At 40.2% G+C, this 23,520-nt stretch overlaps 3 protein-coding genes and 1 long non-coding RNA gene across 5 annotated transcripts; 1 reads left to right on the top strand and 3 right to left on the bottom strand.

Moving 5' to 3' along the window:
* Window positions 1-301: 301 nt before the first annotated feature.
* mcmdc2 (minichromosome maintenance domain containing 2) lies at window positions 302-11,328 on the top strand. The gene is made up of 15 exons (XM_058650859.1): window positions 302-402; window positions 500-630; window positions 708-767; window positions 1,152-1,347; window positions 1,457-1,579; window positions 1,684-1,785; window positions 2,983-3,111; window positions 3,258-3,495; window positions 3,601-3,806; window positions 3,883-4,040; window positions 4,434-4,613; window positions 4,703-4,842; window positions 5,616-5,725; window positions 5,858-6,052; window positions 11,196-11,328. Exons 1-14 carry the CDS (start codon window positions 306-308, stop codon window positions 6,022-6,024), a joined length of 2,037 nt encoding a protein of 678 aa, XP_058506842.1. The 5' UTR covers window positions 302-305; the 3' UTR covers window positions 6,025-6,052; window positions 11,196-11,328.
* LOC131473586 (uncharacterized) lies at window positions 6,076-9,220 on the bottom strand. The gene is made up of 7 exons (XR_009242193.1): window positions 9,104-9,220; window positions 7,519-7,580; window positions 7,357-7,406; window positions 7,077-7,144; window positions 6,692-6,748; window positions 6,416-6,463; window positions 6,076-6,276 (listed from the first exon to the last, which is right to left on the bottom strand). It is a non-coding gene; the product is annotated as an uncharacterized LOC131473586 (long non-coding RNA).
* On the bottom strand, window positions 9,918-11,534 carry LOC131473578 (transcription factor 24-like). The gene is made up of 2 exons (XM_058650870.1): window positions 11,103-11,534; window positions 9,918-10,711 (listed from the first exon to the last, which is right to left on the bottom strand). Exons 1-2 carry the CDS (start codon window positions 11,532-11,534, stop codon window positions 10,583-10,585), a joined length of 561 nt encoding a protein of 186 aa, XP_058506853.1. The 3' UTR covers window positions 9,918-10,582.
* A 2,428-nt stretch (window positions 11,535-13,962) lies between these two features.
* Window positions 13,963-21,723, bottom strand: ppp1r42 (protein phosphatase 1, regulatory subunit 42). 2 transcript variants are annotated; one of them, XM_058639259.1, is made up of 8 exons: window positions 21,588-21,723; window positions 19,303-19,951; window positions 19,060-19,226; window positions 17,692-17,830; window positions 16,834-16,950; window positions 14,567-14,684; window positions 14,349-14,471; window positions 13,963-14,172 (listed from the first exon to the last, which is right to left on the bottom strand). In XM_058639259.1, exons 2-8 carry the CDS (start codon window positions 19,432-19,434, stop codon window positions 14,084-14,086), a joined length of 885 nt encoding a protein of 294 aa, XP_058495242.1. In that variant the 5' UTR covers window positions 19,435-19,951; window positions 21,588-21,723; the 3' UTR covers window positions 13,963-14,083. The 2 variants fall into 2 exon arrangements, with proteins under 2 accessions (XP_058495242.1, XP_058495249.1); XM_058639266.1 differs by lacking the exon at window positions 16,834-16,950.
* Window positions 21,724-23,520: the final 1,797 nt, after the last annotated feature.

Genomic DNA, 23,520 nt, shown 5'->3' with positions numbered 1-23,520 from the left:
TGTCATTTATGACCATTTATGACCTTGCCATAAATGTACGTCCCTCTTTGAATGGTCTATGGAAAAAAATCTCATATTAATAGAGCCTTTTAAAAAAAGATTTAAGATGAATCAATATGCTTCAATAAAAAAATATGAATCCTATAAAAAAAATATATATATATTAATTCTAAAGATTACAGGTCTATGGCAACCTGGAGGTAGAAATTGAGGGAATGTTAGCTGTGAACAGTATATCTATGGTAAACAGTAGGTTAATGCGTTCTCATGCTAGCTCAGGCGGGCACAGTTGCACTTTAGTGAAGATGGCTGACAGTTTGTCGTTGAAGGAGTCAACTCTGGCCTATTTAGACAGAAGCGGTGGGCTTCAGAAACTGACCAAAGACTGCCAACAATTCAACGGTAAGGATAATGTGGGGGGGAAATGGACTAGTAACGTAGCGTCCATATGAAAGCACGGTTAGCTAATTAAGCTATTTAAACTCTGCTAACTCTCCAGACCCCGCACACACAGAGGCTGTTTACAGGTTTTGCGTCACAGTGAATCCCTCTGATGTCATAGAGGTGGATCCAGAGCTGGGTGACTGTGTTCTACATGACCCCTCAAAGGCGACGGCATTATTTCAGTCTGTGAGAACACACTGAGCAAAGAGACATTTAATAAAAGCCAACTTCTGTAAATAACATTTGCCTAATTCCTCTTTTAGGTTTGCTTCCTCGCCATAAAGACACTTTCACTTGTTGAGAAAATACACACAGAAAGTCAGGTGTGTACAAAACTACATCAGGGGTGCTATTAATGATTAGTTTAATTATTTATAATTAACGGAATATTGTATTATATTATTTAAGAATATGTAAGGAAGTAAAACGTGGATAAAAGCGTCTGCCAAATGACATGTAAAAAGTATTTCCAAATCAGAAGCTGAAACCTGGAATCTCACATCAGTGACTCAATTATATTACAGTGATATCAATTATATACTACTCAATTTAGCTGTCTTACTGATTGATAGTTGCAGCCCAACAATGTTAAGCCTGTATGTTATTAAGAGACATCGTTAGAACCAATACACATCCAGATATCTGCACCTAAATGGACAGAATTATCTCCCTAATCTTCTAACTCTGTGTTGTCTGGCTGTTTCAAGGTGAATGTAATTCTGAAACTGACACACCTGCCTCCCTTCCCTGAGTATACACTGGACATTTGTAGTTTTCCTCAAGGATTTGGCCCCATGAGGCCCGTCTCCATGGAGGGCCTGGTCATTGCCATGACAAGGGTGACAAAATACACCCAGGGGGCCCGGTTCCTCTGCATTAATGAAGACTGCCCCAGCTCTACAGGTACTGCGGAGAGGACGCTCTATCACCTCTGAGACAGACTCAGTTTGGTTTGTAGTAAAATGTATGTATACAGAATTTGTATATTGTAATGTGGTTACTATATCTTTAGGGTTCCACAACATTCGAGTCCACGCACCGGGAGCCACAGAGTCAGCTACTGTGAGAAACAACTTCATCTGCGGGATCTGCAACTCTCAACTGAAAGAGGATGTGAAGTTCAGAGTCCTGGGAGGTGGTGACAGTTGGCCATTACCACAAGTGGTGTCTGAGTAGAAATTTACAGAAACTGTGCTCATTTTCATATTCTGCATGTACTGTATGTCTTTGTTGAGACAGACAAACAACTTGTGGAGCTGATCCATGTCAAAGCACTGGACGTTCTGAATGGCCATCAGCAAAGCTCTTTCAGATACCAGTCTGTCACATTGTTTCTCAGAGGTAGGTTCGCCTGCTCAAACACAGGCCATTCTATATAATAATATTAATATTCTCCAAAGTTAGCAGACAATCAAAGAAAACAAAGCGTATAGACTATTTCTGTAATAATCACTGCACGTGATACGGGTAGTGCAAGTGTTGCAGTTAGTCGAACAAAAGTGCAGTGGAGGTATTTATTACAACCTAAGCCCTGCAATAAGCCCATCTCCCTCAAGTGGAGAGGAGAGCATCGTCACAAGAGTCACTCAAGTGTTTTTTTGACTTTACACACTGGGCTAAACACTCAGTGTCACATAACTCTTTATTAGAACTTCTAGACATCTATATTTACATTTAATATAGTTTGTCATCTAAAGCTTTTGTTAAGTCTTGGCATTTGAAACGTGTTATGAGACTTTATGACAGCAATGTTCTAGTTCCTTTGGTATATGAAGACTAAAGGAAAATGCCTGTCCAACCAAGACGACCCTGGTTCAAGTATGTCAGGATTCAGCTGTTCTGTTGAAGAGTCCTTGACCAGGCTTGACCAACCTCAAATACTGTTGTGTACCCGACTCTGTCCTGGGACACCCTTGTCCTTTGTTTTTATAGCACCCAAAAATAGGTTAAACCCTTTTGCAGATAGGTACTGTAGATTAACATCCACCATTTCTAAATGGTACTACTATTTGTTAAAAGATTATATTCTCATTCATTATGTGCTTGTAGTAGCTCATATTGACACAGAGTCAGCTATATTGAGGCTTGTCATTAATTTTCTCTGGCTGCCTAAATGAGAATCATTTTGGAACACAAACTTAGTGGGGGAGAGTTCAAATAAACAGATCTTGGCTGCAGCCAGCCGCACACAGTACCTCCTGGAGGGATATTAAGTGTTTCTGTCCCCTCTAATAACATTGTTCAGTCAGTACACCCGAGAGTTTAGCAAATCTCAGCACCAGGATTAACATTTTCTGTTGACCCACTCCTATAGTGGAATTCAATACACGGGGTTCCTGTTACTAAACATATATGCTAATAAGTGCAAGGAACACTCATTAGCTGGCTATGCAATGCGCACACAGAGAAATCTTTGTTCTTCGCTGTTTCTCTTGGCAGTGGTTTGTGGTGGCATGCATATGTTTCTTCAATAATCACCAGGCAGCAGAGAACAACCTCCTTTGAGTGCAATTGCTTTGTTTTCCTCCATTCACACAGATGAGCTGTGCAACTCGATGAGAATTGGTCGACTCTACCGGGTGTTAGGCATCCCTGCACATGTCCACCAGTGGCCCCACATCACCTGCAGTGTAGAGGCAAATAATGTCCAGCTGTGGGAGCCAGAATGTAAGGCAATCTGAATTCTGCTTCCAGTCTACCTGCACACTGATAACAGATACGCATCTGAACACTGACATATGACACATGCGGAACAATTTTCATGTCTCGTGTGCGTCATTACCGTAATTAAACTATCAAAATTCTACCTACAGATCCCCGTAAAGTCAGTATCAGATTCCAAGAGCTTCTAAAGGCTACAGCCTCCTCTCCCTGGAGGTTTCCTGCCATTGTAGCTCACTGCTTTGGGTTGGACTTTGCTCCTCCGGGCTTGTACAACACACTGAAGCTGGGTTTGTTGCTCAGCTTGGTGCAGACCAGAGCAGATGCAGAAGAAACATGTCATAACGTGGATCTCCTGGTTGTTGCCTCAGACATCCTCATTATAGACAGGTAAAGGACCGTTGTGTAGTTTAGAGTCATGCAGCTTGGACAATAAAGTTTAACCTAACCTTGAAGAACATCCTAATACCAAATCGTCCTTTGTGTTTGTACTAGACTAATGGCATACAGCTTGGGTTTGGCATGTCGTGGAGTCAAGCATCAGGCCTCAGGGGAGATGTTTGCATCTCTGTCCCGGGATGAACATGGAGCAGGCACTGCCAACATTCACGCAGGTTCTGCCCTGCTCGCTACCGGGGGCATATGCATGTTGGGAGATCTCGGGTGTTACAGAAAAGACAGACTGGATTCTGTTCAGTCAGGTAAAGCACCAGTGACCCATAATTATGCATTAGGTAAAAAATAGAGGATTCATCAGTATGACTTTTTTTTTTTTAGTTCTGGAGAGCCGCACTGTGTCTGTGTTCATCCCAGGGAAGAAGTATGGTGAGGACGCTGATGAGCATCTCTCCTTCCCTGTCCAGTGCAGCTTCTGGGCCTTAACAGATCCATCTCAGCGGAGTATGAGAACAGACTGCACCATACTAGGAACAGCAGTAAGTCCAGTCATTGCTATTTCATCACTCACTTAAGACAAAGTCTGAAGCAGGACCAAAAGGCCTGATCAAAGATTTCTGCAGGAAATTAATATTGTCCAACGTCGGTGAAACCTAAGCTTGTATGAGCTATAAAAAAAACATGTTACGTTCAGCTCAGATGTTGTTAGTAGATTGCACAGGCAAACAGGAAATTGAGACAATTTACGTTACTTCAGGGAAGTGCCCTGCCTAGAAAACATTACTTCACAGCAGAGCCCTTGAGAATAATTAATGCTTTGTACACTTCATTCATTCGTGGGAGGAGGGAGACAAATTGTGTCACAGGGTTTCTTTCGCTTTCAAGTTACTTTTAGAACATATCAACAGATTACACTTTTTATTTGTGAGCAGGAAATGGGTCCCATTCCAGCTCTGCTGGCAGATACATTTGGCCTGGTCATTCAGTGCAAAGATATGGTGGGAGAGCAGGTGCTGTTCGCCCAGACTGTCCACACCCTCCAACAGTCTGTAGAGCCTGGAAAACCCCTTTATCCATCCAGCAGGGAGTTTTCTCATCAAGACTACCAGGAGGTTAACAATCACGCATTTGCATTGCTTTTTTGTTTAAGTATAATGTCATTGTTCACCTTAAATTGTTTTCTTCATGCTCTACCCTCCAGCTTTTAGCTCATGCACAAAGTTTGGAAGTGGAGCTCAGTCCTGGAGCAGAGAAAATGATCCATGGCTACTACATGGCCAGCCGCAGAGTCAGAGCACAGAGTCATGGTGTTAAGATGTCCGTGGCTTATGTCAAACTACTGTAAGCATACTACTGCATAACTGGCATGAGACGTTACTGTTCTAATCAGCAAAGATCAGCTTTAGGAGGTTTTATCTCAAACTGACACATTTTTACTCAGTTGTAGAGGACTAGGGATTTTGAAATTAAGACTAGACTCAAGGCCTCAACTAATGTATTTGTACAAAACAAATGGCAAACTCAGCCTATCAGCTTGGCTGCTTTACTTGGATATAAGCAGACAGTTTATTACTTAATTATTGGAATATTTGGGTCAAAATACATAACATTATCAAGTGTCCTGTGTGTTTTCAGTATGGTGAGCAGGGCTGGTCCCAGACATAGAAAAAATTAAACTTAACAGTTATACATATCTTTCAAATCCAATCAAAACACGCTAATTTCCGTTTGAATGAGTTACAAATCACATTGGCTTTGTCATTGGCTGACAAAATTTTGATTTCAGTTCATTTTATCTTCTGCATTACACCCAGACTGGAAAAAAACAATGCCTAACGTAATGTCACAACCCACTAGATGGAGACATTGCACCCAGATTAGAGGTCATACCAACATGACAATGTTTACAAAGTGTCTCACTTCTAGAGACATTTTGTGTAGAAGTTAACCTTGGAAAATAAAGGTTTGGACAAGATTGCAGGATTAAAATGTCAAATCAAGTTTTAGTTCTTGGGCATGTAAACTGTACCACTTTTAATTACCATGAACATAATTTAAAATAGTCTACATTCAGAACATTACTTATGCAGACTTGTAAATTATCTTGTCTCAAGGGTTTCTTTGGCCGAGGCTCACTGCAGGTTGTGTCTCAGAACATGCGTACTGGAGGAAGACGCCGTCATTGCTGTGCTCCTCTGTGAAAACTCAGTCACTCTCAAACATGGTATTTAAAATACGGCCATTACTGCATATTAAAGATACATACTGTATAGTCGGTTTCATTTAGTTTTTAAAAATCCTAGTTGGGCTACTGTAAATAAGCAAAGTGGGGTCTCTTCCTGCCCTTTTCTTACAGGAGCCTCTGCTCTCATGATTCCACCTGAAGCAGTTTTTCACTGTGACCTGGGAGATGTGGATGGTTTGCAGAGGAGAGATGTGGCCCTGGATACGCTCCACCAGGATATACTGCGCTTCATTTATGCCTTCGCCCCAGGAGCTGACAAATATGTCACAGAAGAGTAAAACCTCAACCAAAGATTACAAAACACAGGTAAGCAGTACAAGACACTAAAGTATAGTTGTATTATTTTTATTTATTTACAGTTGTACACTCACTCAGTACAGACAAAGATGTAACGCAGTGGTATAAGAGTTGCTGTCAATAGGTTAATAGCCACATACAGCTAAAAACAGTGATGTACATTGAAGCAAATCGTTATGAAAAAAAACTGCAAATGAGTCTAGTATGATGGTAATCCATCAGCTCCAGGAACACTGTAAGAGACACGGAAAAGGCATTTAACAGACTGGACAAATACATTATAATAGCTAATTTACTTAGTATGATGTGCAAACAAATCAGTGCAACATTTAAATTTTAATTACTTTTAATCTGTATGGGGTTGGTAATTACCTTTCATGACGTTTCCTACGGCCGTCTGATTGGTTGACTGGCCAGCACCTTGCCAAAAACAATTACATATACAATCAATTTGCGAGACAGTTGCTTGTGTAGTTTTACAACTTTGTCTTTAAGTTCAGTTAGTCACATTTTCATCAACCCATTTTGGTCAGATGGGTAAACGGCAAAAAGATGAACTCATCATTGCTACTTAAATCAAAATAAACCTGCCAAGAGGCCAGTTTAAATGTAGAAAAGGGAGTACATTTTATAACAAGCTTTACTTACCAGGATGAAGGTGAAGCCAGCACTTGTTTTCCTGCTCTTTTAGAGCTGCCTGCCAATCTGTTAAATATAAATTAATGTCAGATCTAATATTTCCTTTTAACATGGGGAAACCTTTGTTGGAACTGTATAAAATGCAGAGTATTGGACTGTTTTTTCAGGGTAAAACTAAGTTAGCAGCTGATAATTCAGTTGTCACAATTCTCACCACTGTGGTGTCTGATGGGTAAACGGCGAAAAGTGCAAACTCATCACTATTTCAGCTGCAAGAACTTCCAGAGCTCTTTTTGTTTTTAGCTAAATCTTAAAGTGTTTTGGATAGTTATTTATTTGAAAATTGTTTAATATGTTGCTCCAGCCGCAATTACGAATGAAAAAAAGAACTCACCTCATGATCAACACAGGACTGAGGAATAATTAAGGAACATCTCCCATCATCACAGCTTTCTGAAGCAACTAAAAGGGTAAAAAACAAAACAGTATTGTTTACCTTGAAAACAAAAGTTAATTAGACCTGAATGGTCCTAGTATGCTGTTGGTTTCAGTTAGTCAGTTTCACCATGTTATTGTCTGATGGGTAAACGGCAAAGTTATGAACTCATCACAATTCCAGCAGCACAAACATATTGTAGATTAAAGTACTGCACAAACAACTGTCCAACACTCACCTTACGATCTACATGGGTAGATCAGAGTTGTAGTTTGCCTGACCCGACACCTGAAATTAAAAAGATAACTGAATACATGTAGCCTTCAAATATAAAAAGATAACTGAATACATGTAGCCTTCAAATACATGATTAGTTTAAATAATTATAACCAAAACATACCCTCACATTACTTCGTCAAGTGTGCCAACCATTGCCAAAATAAGCCACTGCCATATGCATTCCTAAAAAGGAAAGTAAAAATGTTTACATATTGACACATCTTCCTGTCAATTATGTGTTCATACCATTGGACAATAAGTTGAACAGTCTGTCACAGTAACTTCAAACATCATGGTTAATTGCTCTCAGGAGCGCGTATTGATTTTCAGCTTGCATGTATAACATGTACTGAAGGAATAGTCGATATGGAGAGGGGCAAAATGACTGATCACCCGAAGGTTAGAGGGTGCAGTGTAACACAGCTTGGTAGCACAGATTATACTGCAGGTCTGAGCACGGGTTCAACAACAGGTCACGACCTCTGCCATGACCTTAAGTCCTCAGAAGACATCATGATGACTTTCCACCGCAAAATAATGGGAAAGGGCAATTCCCCGACCAGCCGCTCTTCTACTGACCTCGGGGAAAAAACCAGATCGGGAGTGCAGGAGGAGGCCGAGTGACACGGGGGCGTTTGATCTGTCTACAACAGTGATTTATTGCATTACTTCTGGGATGGGACTCGTCTATTAGGATACACTGAAACCAAATTGATGGGTCAGACTATGCGTCAGTGGTGTGCATCACATTTGGAAGAACGGGCGAAAATTACAAGGGCACCTACTGCACACCACTAGTATACTTATAAAAAGGGACATCCTTTAGAGCAGGGTTTCTCAAACCTGGTCCTGGGAACCCACCGCCCTGCATGTATTCAATGTTCCCCTGATCCAAACGTTTAGCTAATCAGCAAGAGCTGTAGAAGTCTGATAACAATCCATTTATTTGAATCAGGTGTGCTAGAGCAGGGGAAACATCTTAACATGCAGGGCATGATTAAGAAACACTGTGCTAAACTTTCCATCACAGAGATGGGCATTTTATGTACAATACTGAATATAATTTCCTCCAGGGACACCATTTAGGACACATGTAGGGACTTTCATGATACACTTTTTGATTGGAAGGGCATCTTATAGGGTAATGCATAATGGTTCTCCACTGAAAGGCATTCTCCTACTGAGAACGATCTTTTTTCATTATGATTTATATTTCCCTTTAGAGGTCACATCATTTGAATCACTTTAGAGTGCGTCTTGTGACTTAAGAGGGCACTTTAAAAGTAGAATACACCAACTGAAAGGAAATATATTGTTTCAATGATTAACCAAATAGAGTGCCTGGATAGCAGATCGTTCACCAAATGCCAGTTCTAATTCAAATGCGTTTAAGTTTAACACGCTATGTACGTGACTCACACTGCAGATAAATGAACGATAATGGATTTAAAATACCGTATTTAACTAGCTTTACTATTAGGGTAATAAAGATAGCACCACAGCGTGTCGTTTCTTCAAAAAAGTCCAACAAATCACTCGTAACACGTGCTTCTACTGCACACGTGGCCGCGACGCTAACTAGCTTAATGCTAACTACACATGTTCTGTGAGGGGAAAAACCCGAATGAGTCTGGAAGCTGCTTTAACAATTGCGACGTTTTTAAAGACACAAACATTTACACACATCACGTTTCATCGTTGCCTACCTGCACCACAGAAGACAGCGATGATTCTAGAAGAAGCCATCGTTCAATAGAGAGACGTGGAGGGAGACACGACTGCTCACCACCGACTCTGCGGGAAAAAGAGGGAGCGTTTCCGCCAGACCCGAACTCCCAACAGCCACTGCGGCGCAGAGCTACGCACTGCGTGAACTCACTGCAGTACATGAGACGCACAGCTGAGAGCTATTAATACAATTACCAGCGCCAACCACACACACACACACACGCTTATATTACACCAAAAAACTCCCTGTAAATTAATCAATCAAATTTTATTATCAATTAGCACCAGCCTTGTGAGAAATTAAAAAATCCTGGTTATTTTATTCAACTGATATAACGCTTTTAAAACACCTTTCCTGTCAAATAGCCTAATTATTTGAACTCTCACAGCCTTCCTCACTCCCCACAAACTGTCAGTAATAAATATATGTATTATATAATATCATAAAAATGTTGTGGTTTGCCATGTGCATTTTATCATTTTTATTCTTAAAAAGATGCATAATAAAATCAAATATATTATTAGAAAATAAAATTGCATTATAAAACGATATATAGTGGTTCAACAGCGGTTTTTAAAGTTGACTCTGCAGTGTTCATATTCAGAGTTTATACACCATACCTTATCTAATACAGATCATTTTTATTATTTGCTCTCTCAACTTAGACAATATTGAATTTTAATTTTTTAATACATAGGCTATATGTAGCCCAACCAAACATGTGACACTAAAAGCTCTCAAATTTTTAAAAGTTATTTTTGCTGTGAATTAATTCTAAATAAATATCACTATATAAAATCTTTAAAAAGAAAATTAAGACACAGAATACATCCAAAACAACTATAATGATAGTTTAAATAACTTAAATGTAACTATGTTATTTAGTTTCAGGTTTAATTGATTATGGGACTTTTTTTAATATAGCTTTTATTTATTTAACAAAACAAAAAAAAACCTTAAGGACTCTCGTCTTCTTTCACCGACGTCATTTATTCACAAACACATTTACAGCCATGCATGAAAAAAAAGAAAATACGGAGGAACGTGAGATGAAGAGTCTCCCATTGTAGACTCTCCCTGACAGAACACTTCACATGACGGATGTTCACGTATTCACACATGCATTTAGTGCAAATGTTTCAACTCAAAGTGCGGCACCTCAAGCATGACGGACTCGTTAGCCCCGTGGAATTTCTACACTTATACTTATAACATGTACGGAGCTGCTGCTGCTGCTGCTGCACACCAACAACACACACGAGCCAAAACAACAACTTTATACAATAAAATTAATATATTAATTTACAATGTGTCCCTGTATAACGGCAGAGGTTCTGTACAGGTGTAAGACAACATTCTGCTGCGTAAACAACAGTCAAAGGAGCATGAACTCATGCACAGATGTGATGATGAAGTGATGATGATTTTTCTTCCCCTACAAATGAGTGAATCCTTGTTACTGGGACGAGGACTTGGACGAGGACTTGGACGAGGACGGGCCTTGGTTCTCAGACTCTGAAGCTTTCGTGGTGTTCAAGAACTGTCCGGACGCGCCCACGTACAGCCTGGACCGCATTGGCCATTTCTGAAAAGACATGATTATATTTGTTAATATATATCATTTTAAATAAAATAGAATAAAATAAAAGCCTCCACCACACAAAGACCTGGATGAGGATGACGTTTTATTCACTGGAAAAAGACTTCTTTTTTAAATTCAGTTTGACTTGTGCAGAGACAATAACCACTAAGAAACAATTATTTAAAAACAAACAACACTTATTATTAATATTATCATCATTATTATTAGGGCCCAAACACGAATTCGAATTGTCATGTTTTATTATAATTCTGTGGCTTTGCGGTCATTTTTGAGGAGGTTAACGTGCATAAAAACTCTTGAATCTTTGCACAGAGGTTAGGTTGTTATTATTATTACTGTTGTTATTATTGTTATTATTATTGTCAGCACTGACCTTGACTGGGTGCAGGTATCCGTCACCTTTGAGTGAGTTTAACGCCTCTGTTTGTTTTGTGCTCTCTCCCTCCTCCGCGCCTTCCTCCTGCAGTGTTCGAGTCAAATGGGCAATGTAAGTGGTGGCCAGTATCAACACGTCGAGTTTGGACAGCTTGGTGTCCGGCGGCACCGACGGCAAAGTCCTCTGCAGCTCCAGGAAGGCGGTGCGCAGCGTCTGCACGCGGCTCCGCTCCCGCGCCGCGTTCGCCGCCGCCGGGCGTCCTCTTCCGCCGAGCCCGGCGCTCTGCAGCAGCCGGGCCCGCTGCAGCTCCCGCCGACGGCCGTCCGGGCTCTGGCTGGGGCTGGAGCTGGGGCTGGACGCGGGACTGTCGTCCGCCACCGTCCCAGAACAAGAGCCGCCGTCCATTCGCAGCGTCTGTCTTCCAACCATCAGTATATAATCACAGACCTGAGGATTGATTTTTGACTACAGTTTAACCAGCATGAATGTTAGAGACATTTTATTTATTACAAGTGTTATTTTATCTTTAAATTACACTGTATTCATTATTTATTCAACCATAACTCACGTTCTTGTGAGTAAAACGTCATATAGTGCTGCTGAGTGCTTCAAATTAAACAGTTCCTCATAAGTCGACTCTGCAGCTCATTCCTCATAAACTGACAGAAGAGACATGTGTCCACACACTGGCTCAGAGACATGTGTCCAAACACACTGGCTCAGAGACATGTCAGTGGACCTGCAGCACATCAAGTCCCTGCCAGACTTCGTGCCACACGAACAAACTCTTTCACACTTTCTGTTTGGTGCGTAATAATGTGGAGTTTACCTTTGCTGCTTCTCAGAGGCGAGAAACGACATGAAGGCGATCCGGAGAAAGCTTCACAGCGCTGAGAATGTCCTCCTCAATGTGGGACACCGTCTCCCAGTCGACGTACACGTTATCCTTATAAAGAGGTCTGCAGGAAAGGTGCGCAGCAGTTCCCTTTACGCGCATCCAACGCTTCACCTGTGTGCGTAAAAGTCTCAAGAGCCCTTAATTTATTGGGTACACATGTATTTCACTGCGACGTAATTAATCACCCGCCCTGCTGCGACACTTCCTCACACACACACACACACACACACACAGTGGTGAACACCGCTCTTTTCCCTTTCCTGACTTATTTCAGTGTGAGGGTCGTTTTCAACGCCAGAGGCACAACTCTCCTTTCCTTGATACGCGCTGGGTCACATCCACACTCTAATTGGCTACGAACCTGACACTGTATTTTTGTAAGCCTATCATAAAGTAGCAACGGGGAAGTCAATTGAGTCAAAATCACCTCAAAAACGTGCTCGTCATGGTCAAGAATAAAGGCAGCGGTCTATCAAAACGCCATTTGCAGCCGCGCGTAAAGACACGCTGACAAGTGTAAGGCGATATGCAAAACACGGGACTAATTGCCAGCGTCTGTTGAATCGCGAGCTCATTGGAGCGCCTAATAAATAAACTCCAGCGCTGCAATCAACAGGCAGGCAACTGAGGAAATTCTTGAGAGACTCATAAATTAATCACTCTGATTTCCAAGGCTCCAAACAGGAGATGTCGGCAAATTAATGAAAGGAATTATTCATAATATGTATATCCTCATGACTGTTCTTAATAAACATTGTTTTTGTAAGGACGGAGCACCGGGTTTTTGCTCGCAGCCACTAATTATGAGGTGAAGTAAAAGGAGGTTAAGTAAGCTTGCTCCTCTTAAGTACCCTGATGCATCTTTCCTGGAGTCACACACACCCACGTGCCTCCTCAACGCGAATCCAAACATTTAGAATTACTAACGTTTACCAAACGTTTACTGTGAAAGATGAACTGAATTTGCTTTGGATAACTTTGGGGAAAGTGATCATTCAGTCATTGTGCCACTCTCAATCTCATGGATCAGTCATTTGCTGACTTGCACCACAGCTTACACACACTTCATCCACAAGAAATAAACCGGCTGTGAAAGTGTTTCATATTTTTTACAATAATTCCAGACTTGTTGATTTACATTCACAGCTAAATTCAAACATTTATACTTTATATTAATTTGCAATTTATCAGTCGAACAGGTACGACTATAGGAAAGAAGATAATATTGTTTGAATATTCTTTGGGAGAATCCCTTGTAACTCTAGTATGTGTCACAAGAATCTAAGTATTTCTCATTAATGTTACCATTTTTAATAGAAATGCACCAAATCCACTCTCAGTCTTGTGGATCAGTCATCTGCTGAGGAAACATGACACACTTTATACACACAAATATCACAAGAAATGAAGCAGCTGTAAAAGTGTTTCACATGTTTTACAAGAATTTAAGAAAATGCAAACATTTATACTATATGAATTTGCAATTTATCAGTCATTTTAGGAAACAAGCATGACAATAACTATGAAAGAGGATAATATTGTTTGATTTTAAAGTGAATAAATGAGATTTATCACACAGCTTCATATTTAGTGAATATAATTTATACAGATCAGCAGTCTTTGTGAAAATAAAGATCCTGGCAGTGTGTGTGGAGAACTCATAAAACCCTTCAGACCCACAGTCACATCCATGTGAAGCCTATTTACTGTATAGGAATCCATAATATTTTAGCTTTAGCTATATATATATATATATATATATATATATATATATATATATATATATATATATATATATTAGAGATCAGATAAAACACACAACATAGGCATTATCAGATCATGAGACACAGCAAATACAACATCAGATTTTTTTTAAATAAATAAAACTGCTGGATCACGAAAACATGATGAGCTTTCTTTGTTGTCAGTTGGGAACACACGGTGACAGAAAACAACAAATATTGTAATGTGTCTTTATTTTTCGGGGGGAAGTGAAACAAGACTCTGAATCAAACTGCACCAACGTAAACAACAAAACCACAGTGAGTGAGTCATAAAATAATGTGAACTCACATTTTTTCTAACCGAGATCTGTGTGAAACGATGGCTGTGGCTTCTTCCTCCGCTGCACGGCTGTGGACGTGAGACCCTGAACCCGGTTCAAGTCGTCTGGAATATCAACAAAAAGCCAGAATAAAACAAACAAGTTCAGCCGGCATCATGGATTTATGAATAATGGATACATAACAGAAAATAAATGTTAGTAGATGTTACAATAATGTAAGAGTTTTGCACATAAAAACAAATGATATTAATAGAAAGACAATAAGAATTGTGTGACTTACTTGTTAAAGGATAAGGGATCAACGCGCCAGTGTTGTTTCTTTTCATCTTGGCCTCTTTGGATGCCTTCCAGTTAATAAGGAACTGTCTGGTTAACTCATTAATTTCCCTCCCATCGAGAACCTCTGCGAGAAAAACGTATGTACAGGGGAAAAAAATTAGAATTACTTGAATATAAATGAGTACATTAGCGTGGAAAAGTCAAAGGAAGAAACGTTACCGAGACTCTTGCACGCAGTAATCAGTCGGTCTCTGTACTTTGGTGTTTTACACGCAGGATTTCCTCTCAGATCCATGTGCAGCAGCTGAGGCCAGAGGCCAAACACACCCTCTAACTCCTGGAAAGTGCACAAATGTTTTTAATGACAAATCTTTATGATCTGATAAGAACTAATAATCCGAGACCGAAACATCAGAACAACGTCCTGAAGACATGGCACGGAGGTTAAATGGTAATGTGAAGTACAGGGACCAGTGGAAAGTGCATAAACAACACATCAGTCTATTTTAATAAACAGTGTCGCCGGTGTCATGTAACTACAAGTTTCCTCCTGGGGCGCTGTGAGGCTGGCTCCTTGAGCGAGTTGCCTGCAGTTGTATGTTTATCTAAAGGCACATTAATCCAAGCCTGGAAATATGAATACTCTCTGGACACGCTCTGATTGTTCATTGCCTTCCTGTCTTGGCCAAAGCGCTTCCACTTTTCCAGCTCGTGCTGCAATCAGCTCAGAGGGGACCCCAGAGCACCCGCAAGCTCCCAGGCTTTGATAAATGAACGTGTCAGGGCCGTCACTCACACGGCCCTCACCGAAGAGCGGCCCTGGCCCCAAATTGCCCCCCACGCGGGGGTGCGGAGAACAGCAGAGGCTGGATACACACACACTGACCGCGGCTGGCCAACTCTCTCTCTCCTGGACTAATGATGGGCCAGTTATGAACCTGTATTTGACCAGGGCTTCGATTCCTCTGTCCTCTCCGCCCCTGCACAGGGCTAACAGGCCTCCCGAAGATGCTCCCCCATTTGTCACCCGGGGCTGACTGCCTGTCATAATCTATTTTAAAAATCCATAACGTTTCCACTGGATTCTGACCGAGCGGACGGATCCTTCGGAGTGCTGTCTTTGCAGAATCAATAGCGGCAGATGGGGGGTTGTATAAATTAGAGGGAGATATCTGTGAGGAAAGTGACACTTGAACAACAATTACCTGCGTCAACGTCCTCAAAAAGAAAATCGTTTGTGCCGAGAGAGGAGCTGAACCTAAAATCCGGGAATTCTCAACAGAATGATTAGAAGAGTTGTACAATAAAATATACATTGGAAATTTGACTGGATGTTTCAATTTTGAGGTGTTTTGCTCTTGGAAATTAACACTTATGAGTTGTTTTGTTGTTGTTGTTGTTGTTGTTGTTGGTGTAGATGGCATGGTTAAGTTGCGTTGCCACAGCATAGTACCTGGTACTTTTTTAGGCGAGGTTCCAAGCAAGCTGAGGCGATACTATGCTATACTGCCGCGCACTGACTGGTCAGAGTGCCGTCACAGGAAGAGACGTCCGACACAAGAATCAAGCCGAACAATGCAGAAACTGTAGAATAGTTCAAAAGACTTAACAATCCCAAAAAAAACGTGGATTCATCTCCAACAATTACCAGGAAGATGTCTAAAATCTCAATATTTAACACAGGAGTCTGGTGTATTTAGCGACAGCACTGCTAATGATTCAGTTACACTGAAAACAACTGCTTTGCCATGCAGCGATGACTCCACCCACGTTGAGCAGGTACTCTTTTTGTAGTGGAAAACCAACCTAAACCGTGCCATGCCGAGGCGAGCTGGGACCATAGTGGAAAAGGGCCATAAGATTCTTTGAGTTTAAGTTAAGGGCAGACATAAATAAGAAGTATAAGTCTTCTCACTGCTCCTTTCCAATCGTGAAACGTAATTATGGATTTTGTGTAACATTGTGCTGTATTGTACTCGACACTTTCGTGAGAGGAACAAAATAAAAAGAAAGAAAAAAAACAAGCAGGTCATTTTTCAAAAGAAGTGAGTGTGCATAAATCATATCTCTGCCTCAGATGAATCTCCCGGTGGTTTAAGGTATCATTCTGAGGATTCTAAAGCCAGAGAGAGAGAGAGAGAGAGGGGGGGGGAGAGAAAAAAAATCAGCCTCCCAAGGAAAAAAGGAGAAACTTGTGCTTGTTTAAAGCTGTCAGCGGGGAAACGTCTCCGGGGAATGACTGGTTGATTTGTTGAATAATTCTGACCCTGTGCGAAGTCGTGCAGACTGGGAACCGAGGGGCAGGATTTGCAGGGATTTGGTTCTTTAGAACCCTGTTCTACATATGATTTCACACACCGCTGCAGAACAATATTAACCACGACTTCATCAACCCAGTGTGCCGACTTACTTTGACTCAACATCTGTCGACATAGGAGGCCTACCCCCCCGAATAATAAGAATAAGACTATTTTAACCATATTTACCTCCGTATTGTGCAATTTATTGTCCGCGGCCGAAAAATGCTGCAGGTCCTGCAGCACGGCCAGGTCCCTGACATCATCGATGTTGTTGTTATTGATATTCAGCACACACAGGGACTTCTGCGCGGATGAAATCACGCTTCAGTTTCACATACAGTCAATAATACTAAGACAGAACATTCATAATATAAATAAACATGACACACACAAAGAAATCCCAAGAGCGAGGGTGTGCAGACGGAGAGAAATATGTTGTGTGATCCAACGTGAACGCCTAAAACATGTCACACAAAACCTTAAAATCAAGGAATAAAAACGAAAACACCACCATGTGAGCTTCACAGCACAATTCTCATCTTTCTTTCTTTTGGTTTTTGGTCCATTTCCATTCCCATTTGCTCTCTTTCATGCCTGCATTAGTATGAGACCGAGTCCAAATCACACTTGAGATAGTGTTGTTGCTAAATATTCGTCTTGGTTTGAAGTGCTCTAACGGCGCAAGCTGCGACTCCTTAAATTTGCACAGCAATTTCTTTAATTACCCAAACAAACAAGAAGCTGAGACGTTTGGTGTGTGTTTATCCACGGGCCCAGTAAATATACACCTTTACCGATTTGTGCGAGCAGAGAGAGCAACAGAGGTCTCTTTGACATCATCAAAACCCCCCCAGCACAATATCGCTTTTACATGGATCACTCGTCTGTGGGAAATCTGAGATTTGGATGTGATAACCTACCGGCTTGATTCACCACCACACACACTTTCTGTATTAAGTATCAGATGAAATGAAAAGGAGTGTGTAGAAACCTTCTTATCTTGTGCTATACTTGCACTGAATAGTGTAAAAAAATAGGTCATACAGCGAGTGAGAGGAGAGTCCTGGGGTCAAAGAGCAACGTCTCCCCTGGTGCCAGCCTCTGATTCTCCAGATGAAGCTCCTGGAGTTCACTGAGCTGCTCCAAACCCTCCACCACCGTGATCCTGTTTCCACCGAGATACCTGCAGACCAGAGGTGGAAAGAAAGAGTACTGAGATATTCTACTCAAGTAAAAGTACACTATTTTGATCACATTTTACTCAAGTACGAGTAAAAGTACTGGTCTAAAAATTTACTCAAGTTAAAGTTAAAAAAAAAGTAGCTTGTTTAAAATGTACTCAGAGTAAAAGTTACTTAATTACTTTTTGAACAAGGTTGGGGTTCTTTTTTGTGTTGTGCAAAAAGGACAAGGGGACACAAATCTCACAAATTAAAGTACTAACAAAAATATGTGAACACAAAATGTCAACATGGGTCAAAGGTCATAAATGTCACTCACTCAGGGACCTTAATTATTAATTAACGTCAATTCACCTGTCCTCATCATTCACCTGTCTGTCCTCATCATTCACTTGTCCTCACCTGTGCTCATCATTCACCTGTCTGTCCTCATCATTCACTTGTCCTCACCTGTGCTCATCATTCACCTGTCTGTCCTCATCATTCACTTGTCCTCACCTGTGCTCATCATTCACCTGTCTGTCCTCATCATTCACTTGTCCTCACCTGTGCTCATCATTCACCTGTCTGTCCTCATCATTCACTTTTCCTCACCTGTGCTCATCATTCACCTGTCTGTCCTCATCATTCACTTGTCCTCACCTGTGCTCATCATTCACCTGTCTGTCCTCGTCATTCACTTGTCCTCACCTGTGCTCATCATTCACCTGTCTGTCCTCATCATTCACTTGTCCTCACCTGTGCTCATCATTCACCTGTCTGTCCTCATCATTCACTTGTCCTCACCTGTTCTCATCATTCACCTGTCTGTCCTCATCATTCACCTGTCTGTTCTCATCATTCACTTGTCCTCACCTGTGCTCATCATTCACCTGTCTGTCTGTCCTCACCATTCACCTGTCTGTTCTCATCATTTATTCACCTGTCCTCATCATTCATTCACCCGTCTGTCCTCATCATTCATTCACCTGTCCTCATCATTCACTTGTCTGTCCTCATCATTCACCCATCTGTCCTCATCATTCATTCAACTGTCCTCATCATTCACTTGTCTGTCCTCATCATTCACTTGTCCTCATCTGTCTTCATCATTCACATGTCCTCATCCTTCACACAAAAACCCTACATAATTACAGTAACGTGAGGAAATGTAATTCATGACTTTCAGATACACGCAATATTTCCACAAGCCCACAAAAGTGACAACAGTCAGTCAAACGTGTCCACTCACAGTTTGGAGAGCATCTGCAGGTTAGAGAGATTCTCCACACGGGTGATGTTGTTATTTTGCATGTAAAGATGCGTGAGGTTGGAGGCAAAGCCGAGGTTACAGATCTGCGTGATGTGATTGTCGTACAGGTAAAGCACGGTGAGGTTCCTGCACATGGAGATGTCACCCTGAACATGAAGTGGAACATGAGAGAGAAAAACATGCAAGAAAAAACAGAGACACTTTGATGTCCCACATACTTACAATGTCTTCGATGTTCTTGTTGGAGAAGTGAAGGTGTGTAAGTGTCCTGAGGAACTCTGCGTAAGAGAGGCCTCTTTTCTTTCTGAGGCGGTTTACGGATTTAGCAATCAGATCTGCGTTCAGACACGCCATGGTGCCAAGTCACGCACTCACGAGCAGAGGTGGAAAGTAATGAGTTACATTTACTCACGTTTTTTTGTGTGCTTGAACAAATGACTATAAAGTTAAAATTGTTGTAATTTTAGTTTTACTTAAGTATGTCTTTTAATGATGAGCACGGGTGAATGAATGGTGACGGGTGAATTGGCGTTAATTTAGGTCCCTGAATGAGTGATATTTGTGACCTTTGACCCACGTTGACTGATACATTATATGTTTACATATTTTAATTTTGTCAGCAGTTTAATTTGCAAAGGTTTGCCTTTAATTAAAAACAATTCATGTGAGATGTGTGCCCACACAAGAAAGAAAAAAAGTAACTACGTAACTTTAATTACTTGAACTTGAGTACATTATTAGACCAGTACTTTTACTTGTACTTCAGTAAAATAGTGGAACTTTTACTTGAGTAGAATATCCCCGTACTCTTTCTTTCCACCTCTGCTCACAAGTGATGCTTCAGAGAGGATCCAGTGGTTATCATAACTGTCTGTGAGGGGGGAGGAGAAAAACATGAACGTGTGTGAGCTTAACAGGCCTCAATAATGTCACTGTGATCTGATTAACCTTGTAAAAACTCTGAAAACCTCACTGTCAATTCACAATTCGAGGATAATTGATGAGAAAACATCACTGTTTTTCAGGAAATTTGCTAATAGGCCCGAGGACGAGCGACCGCTCAATTTGTGTCGTAATGAGAGCGGTCAATTCCCTCAAGAGTCTGAGCACTGCAGCTCCCACCACGCTCCTTTATTCAATACACATGGGGATTATATATATATATCCATATGTTTGACCTGACATTGAGAAATTAAATGTTGCACTTTTATCTTTCTTTTTACACATCCCATAGTGTATACTGTAGATCAGCTGGGATAACATTTCAAACCAAATTTAAAAAAATTACATATAAAAAATAAGAGAACTGTACGTGAACATAATCTGAGGCAGTAGCAAAATATGTTGCTCATTCTGTCCTTTGGACATGTCAAAATGCATAATTCCCACAACAACAGAGGATGTTGGGATTGACAAAAAAATAAATAAAACTGACAAAAAAAGATTGACGTCAAAGTTACTTCCTTCAAAGAAAATAAAAGCCCTACACTGCCCTAAATCTACATACTGTGTTTTGGAGTAAGAGATCTGAAGAAAAAAATCTAATAAATAAAAAAAAGAATGGTCAAATTTAATCTGACTCTGTAATAAAATATAAATGAAACAAACAGAGAAGCATCGTAATGATTTTAAGTTTATTCTACCAAGGCCCTTTAACCCAGGTGCAACTCAAAGTACATAAAATTCACGTATCTGTACTTTACTTTATTTACATTTCTTGCAACTTTCACTTCTACTCCACTACACTCTAACTATTTTTGTTACTCATTACTGCCAAATAAAATCAGAAGAAGAAGACAGTTGGTATTATGGTCTGTATTTATATAGAGCTTTTCTAGTCTCGATGAGTTGCTTTACACTACAGTTTTTCACCCATTCACACGCTGCAACATGGGGTTAAGTGTCTTGCTCAAGTGTATTGGTAGGAATTGAACCCACAGCCTTCCAGTTGAAAGACAACTCGCCCTACCTCTGAACACTTATATCAGAAAATGACCTTTTTGATACTTAAGTACAGTAAATGTTATATACTTTAAGACTTTTACTTAAGTAATATAAAAAAAAAAGTGACTTAAACTTCTACCAAAGTCATTTTCTAGTAACATACTTGTACTTTTACTCAAGTGTCCATTTAAGGTACTTTATACAAGACTGTTATTATTGTTGGTGTTGTGACAGCAGCTTTTTCCCAAATTTGAGCTCAAAGCATGAGGTCGAGGTTATGGAAACAAAAGACATTGATCAATAAGTATAGACAGAAGTGAACTCTTAAATCCCCAAAGACTCATTCTGCCTTTTCTCTGGAGACTCGTGAAAAGCACTTTATCACTGTCAGGTACTGCAGAAGGACATGGTCTTCATCTAAATGGCAATAGTGTTAGTGATGGTGATGATGGTGATAAATGAAGACGACATGGAAAAAAAGAAGAATTGAAGTGTGTCCCTGCGTCTCTGTTTAAGCAAACTTACTTCAAAACATCAATTAAACTCAATTAAACATAACTTACATATCGATGGTAGATTATGAAACGGTTTCCACGTCGCTGTAAAGCGAAACCGTGAGTCTGTTTTTGTTTGAGGGCACCGCCGACACTGTTACCACGGAAACCACGGCAGCGCGTGCGTGACACCGGAAGTCATGGGTCACAGAAGAAAGCGGAAGTGAGCTAGTTAGTTAGCTCAATCAACGGTTACTGAATTAAACATTTAACATATGTCTAATCTTGTACTATTATTATCATAATTCATTTAAAAAAAAATTGATTTCAGAGTGAGAAAAAGCAGAGTATGATAATGTTTAAAGTAAAAAAAAAATCTGCATAAAAATGTGTACAGAGGTTGTTTTGGTCTCCATTAATATTCAGTGAGGAAAAACCTGCAGGAAAAAAGAACTGTGAGAAATGCTGGTGTTAGATATCCACATTCAGTAGAAAAAAAAAAAGACATGGAATAATGAAACACTAAAACTAAAAACCAAAATCGTATGCGCTGCATTTTCACAGTTTTTTTTCCCTTTTCTTTTAACTAATTAATTTTTTACTGTATTGTTTATTGTTTTACACTGTTTTTTGTTTCTATGTTTTCATTATATCTGGGACTACGGATGGAAAGTTGGCATTGAGCTAAATCTGGCATATTTACTGCAATTTATTGTATGTTCAATAAGTAGCTACATATATATATACTTATATATGTAAATATATATATATTTACATATATGTATATATATACACATATATATGTATATATATATATATATATATATTAGCCCCATAATTATGTTAAAAATCAAACTATATTTACGAATTCAACAAGAATATTGCAAACTCTTCTGTGGTGAAACTGAAATATTCCAAATAACAAACACAAAGGTTGCTTGTATGACGCTCATATCACACTTTGCACTGTCCATATTTCCCTCTCTTTCACGCAGCTATGATGGCACTTCATCCAAGCTCATATAGTGTCTGTCCTCCCAGGGAAAACACAGCATGTCAGGACCACCGCAAAACACTGGTCTGCTGGTGACCCCCTGCTTTGTTAATCTACATCATGCCATGACCTGAGCTTCCTGTGAGGGAGTGGACGTCGTTGCTGCCACTTATGCAGAACCACACGGCTGAGAGGAAGTGCAGCACCTCCAGGATTCCACGCACCTAACAACGACACACTGAACTCTCCTCAGAGCCAAACTAAACATCAGTGGAGTCATTTGATCTTATAGGGTCTTCATACCAAGAAGCTTCATGTGGCTGTTAAATCATGAGCTCTATCAAGGTGTTGTTTCTGTATCAGTATCAATTAACAGCCACATTAGGTATTCTACTGTGACAAGAACCTACTTTGTAATTCTAACACAGCAAAAATATTAAAAAGAATAAAGCTAAATAAATTCACTGGTAATGCATTTTTTTTGGCAGCCGACAATTTCACATGATTGGAATTTACATAAATTCTTCTATCCCACTTTAAGTCATGCATACTAATGTCCATCTGGTTGTACTCGTACAATATTTACATGTTCCAACGACTTCAATATGTTTCTTAAATCTTATTCTTAAATCACGGTGGATGACCAAATATGATGTGAAAGTGCATTCTCTAAATATTTACTCAGCACTGTAGCACATCATTACAAAATGTGTGCCTATAAAAAGGTATATAATAATTTCTACAATAAATACAAACCAAGTTTCCTGTACTGCAAACAGTCCATTTTAAGACACGACATTATAATACTAGAAGAAAATCATTATAAGAAGTGGTGCCAAAGCTCATGCACATGATAAAAAGCAGACACCTCCTTTGCCCCCACTGGGATTCTCTCCCTTTGCAATACCTGACATTAAAAAAATACACATTTAACCATTACAATACCATAAAAAGACATGACACCAACCCAAGGCAAAGCGCCCGTCTGTAAAAGGAAAAAAGTGGAAA

Source organism: Solea solea, chromosome 1 (genome assembly GCF_958295425.1).
Source record: "Solea solea chromosome 1, fSolSol10.1, whole genome shotgun sequence".
NCBI lineage: Eukaryota > Metazoa > Chordata > Actinopteri > Pleuronectiformes > Soleidae > Solea > Solea solea.
This window is presented reverse-complemented; position numbering and strand designations above follow the sequence as displayed.

Bases quoted from the DNA above. Each gene is read 5' to 3' on its own strand.
- mcmdc2 (XM_058650859.1), top strand. From the start codon at position 306: ATGGCTGACAGTTTGTCGTTGAAGGAGTCAACTCTGGCCTATTTAGAC. The intron at 1,580-1,683 runs GTGGTGACAGTT...TTGTTGAGACAG, and splicing joins GAAGTTCAGAGTCCTGGGAG to ACAAACAACTTGTGGAGCTG. The intron at 1,786-2,982 runs GTAGGTTCGCCT...CCATTCACACAG, and splicing joins TGTCACATTGTTTCTCAGAG to ATGAGCTGTGCAACTCGATG.
- LOC131473578 (XM_058650870.1), bottom strand. From the start codon at position 11,534: ATGGTTGGAAGACAGACGCTGCGAATGGACGGCGGCTCTTGTTCTGGG. The intron at 10,712-11,102 runs GTCAGTGCTGAC...ATGTCTTTTCAG, and splicing joins GATACCTGCACCCAGTCAAG to AAATGGCCAATGCGGTCCAG.
- ppp1r42 (XM_058639259.1), bottom strand. From the start codon at position 19,434: ATGGCGTGTCTGAACGCAGATCTGATTGCTAAATCCGTAAACCGCCTC. The intron at 16,951-17,691 runs GTATGACCTATT...TCATCCGCGCAG, and splicing joins GGACTCTCCTCTCACTCGCT to AAGTCCCTGTGTGTGCTGAA. The intron at 14,173-14,348 runs GTAAGTCACACA...TTGATATTCCAG, and splicing joins GATCCCTTATCCTTTAACAA to ACGACTTGAACCGGGTTCAG.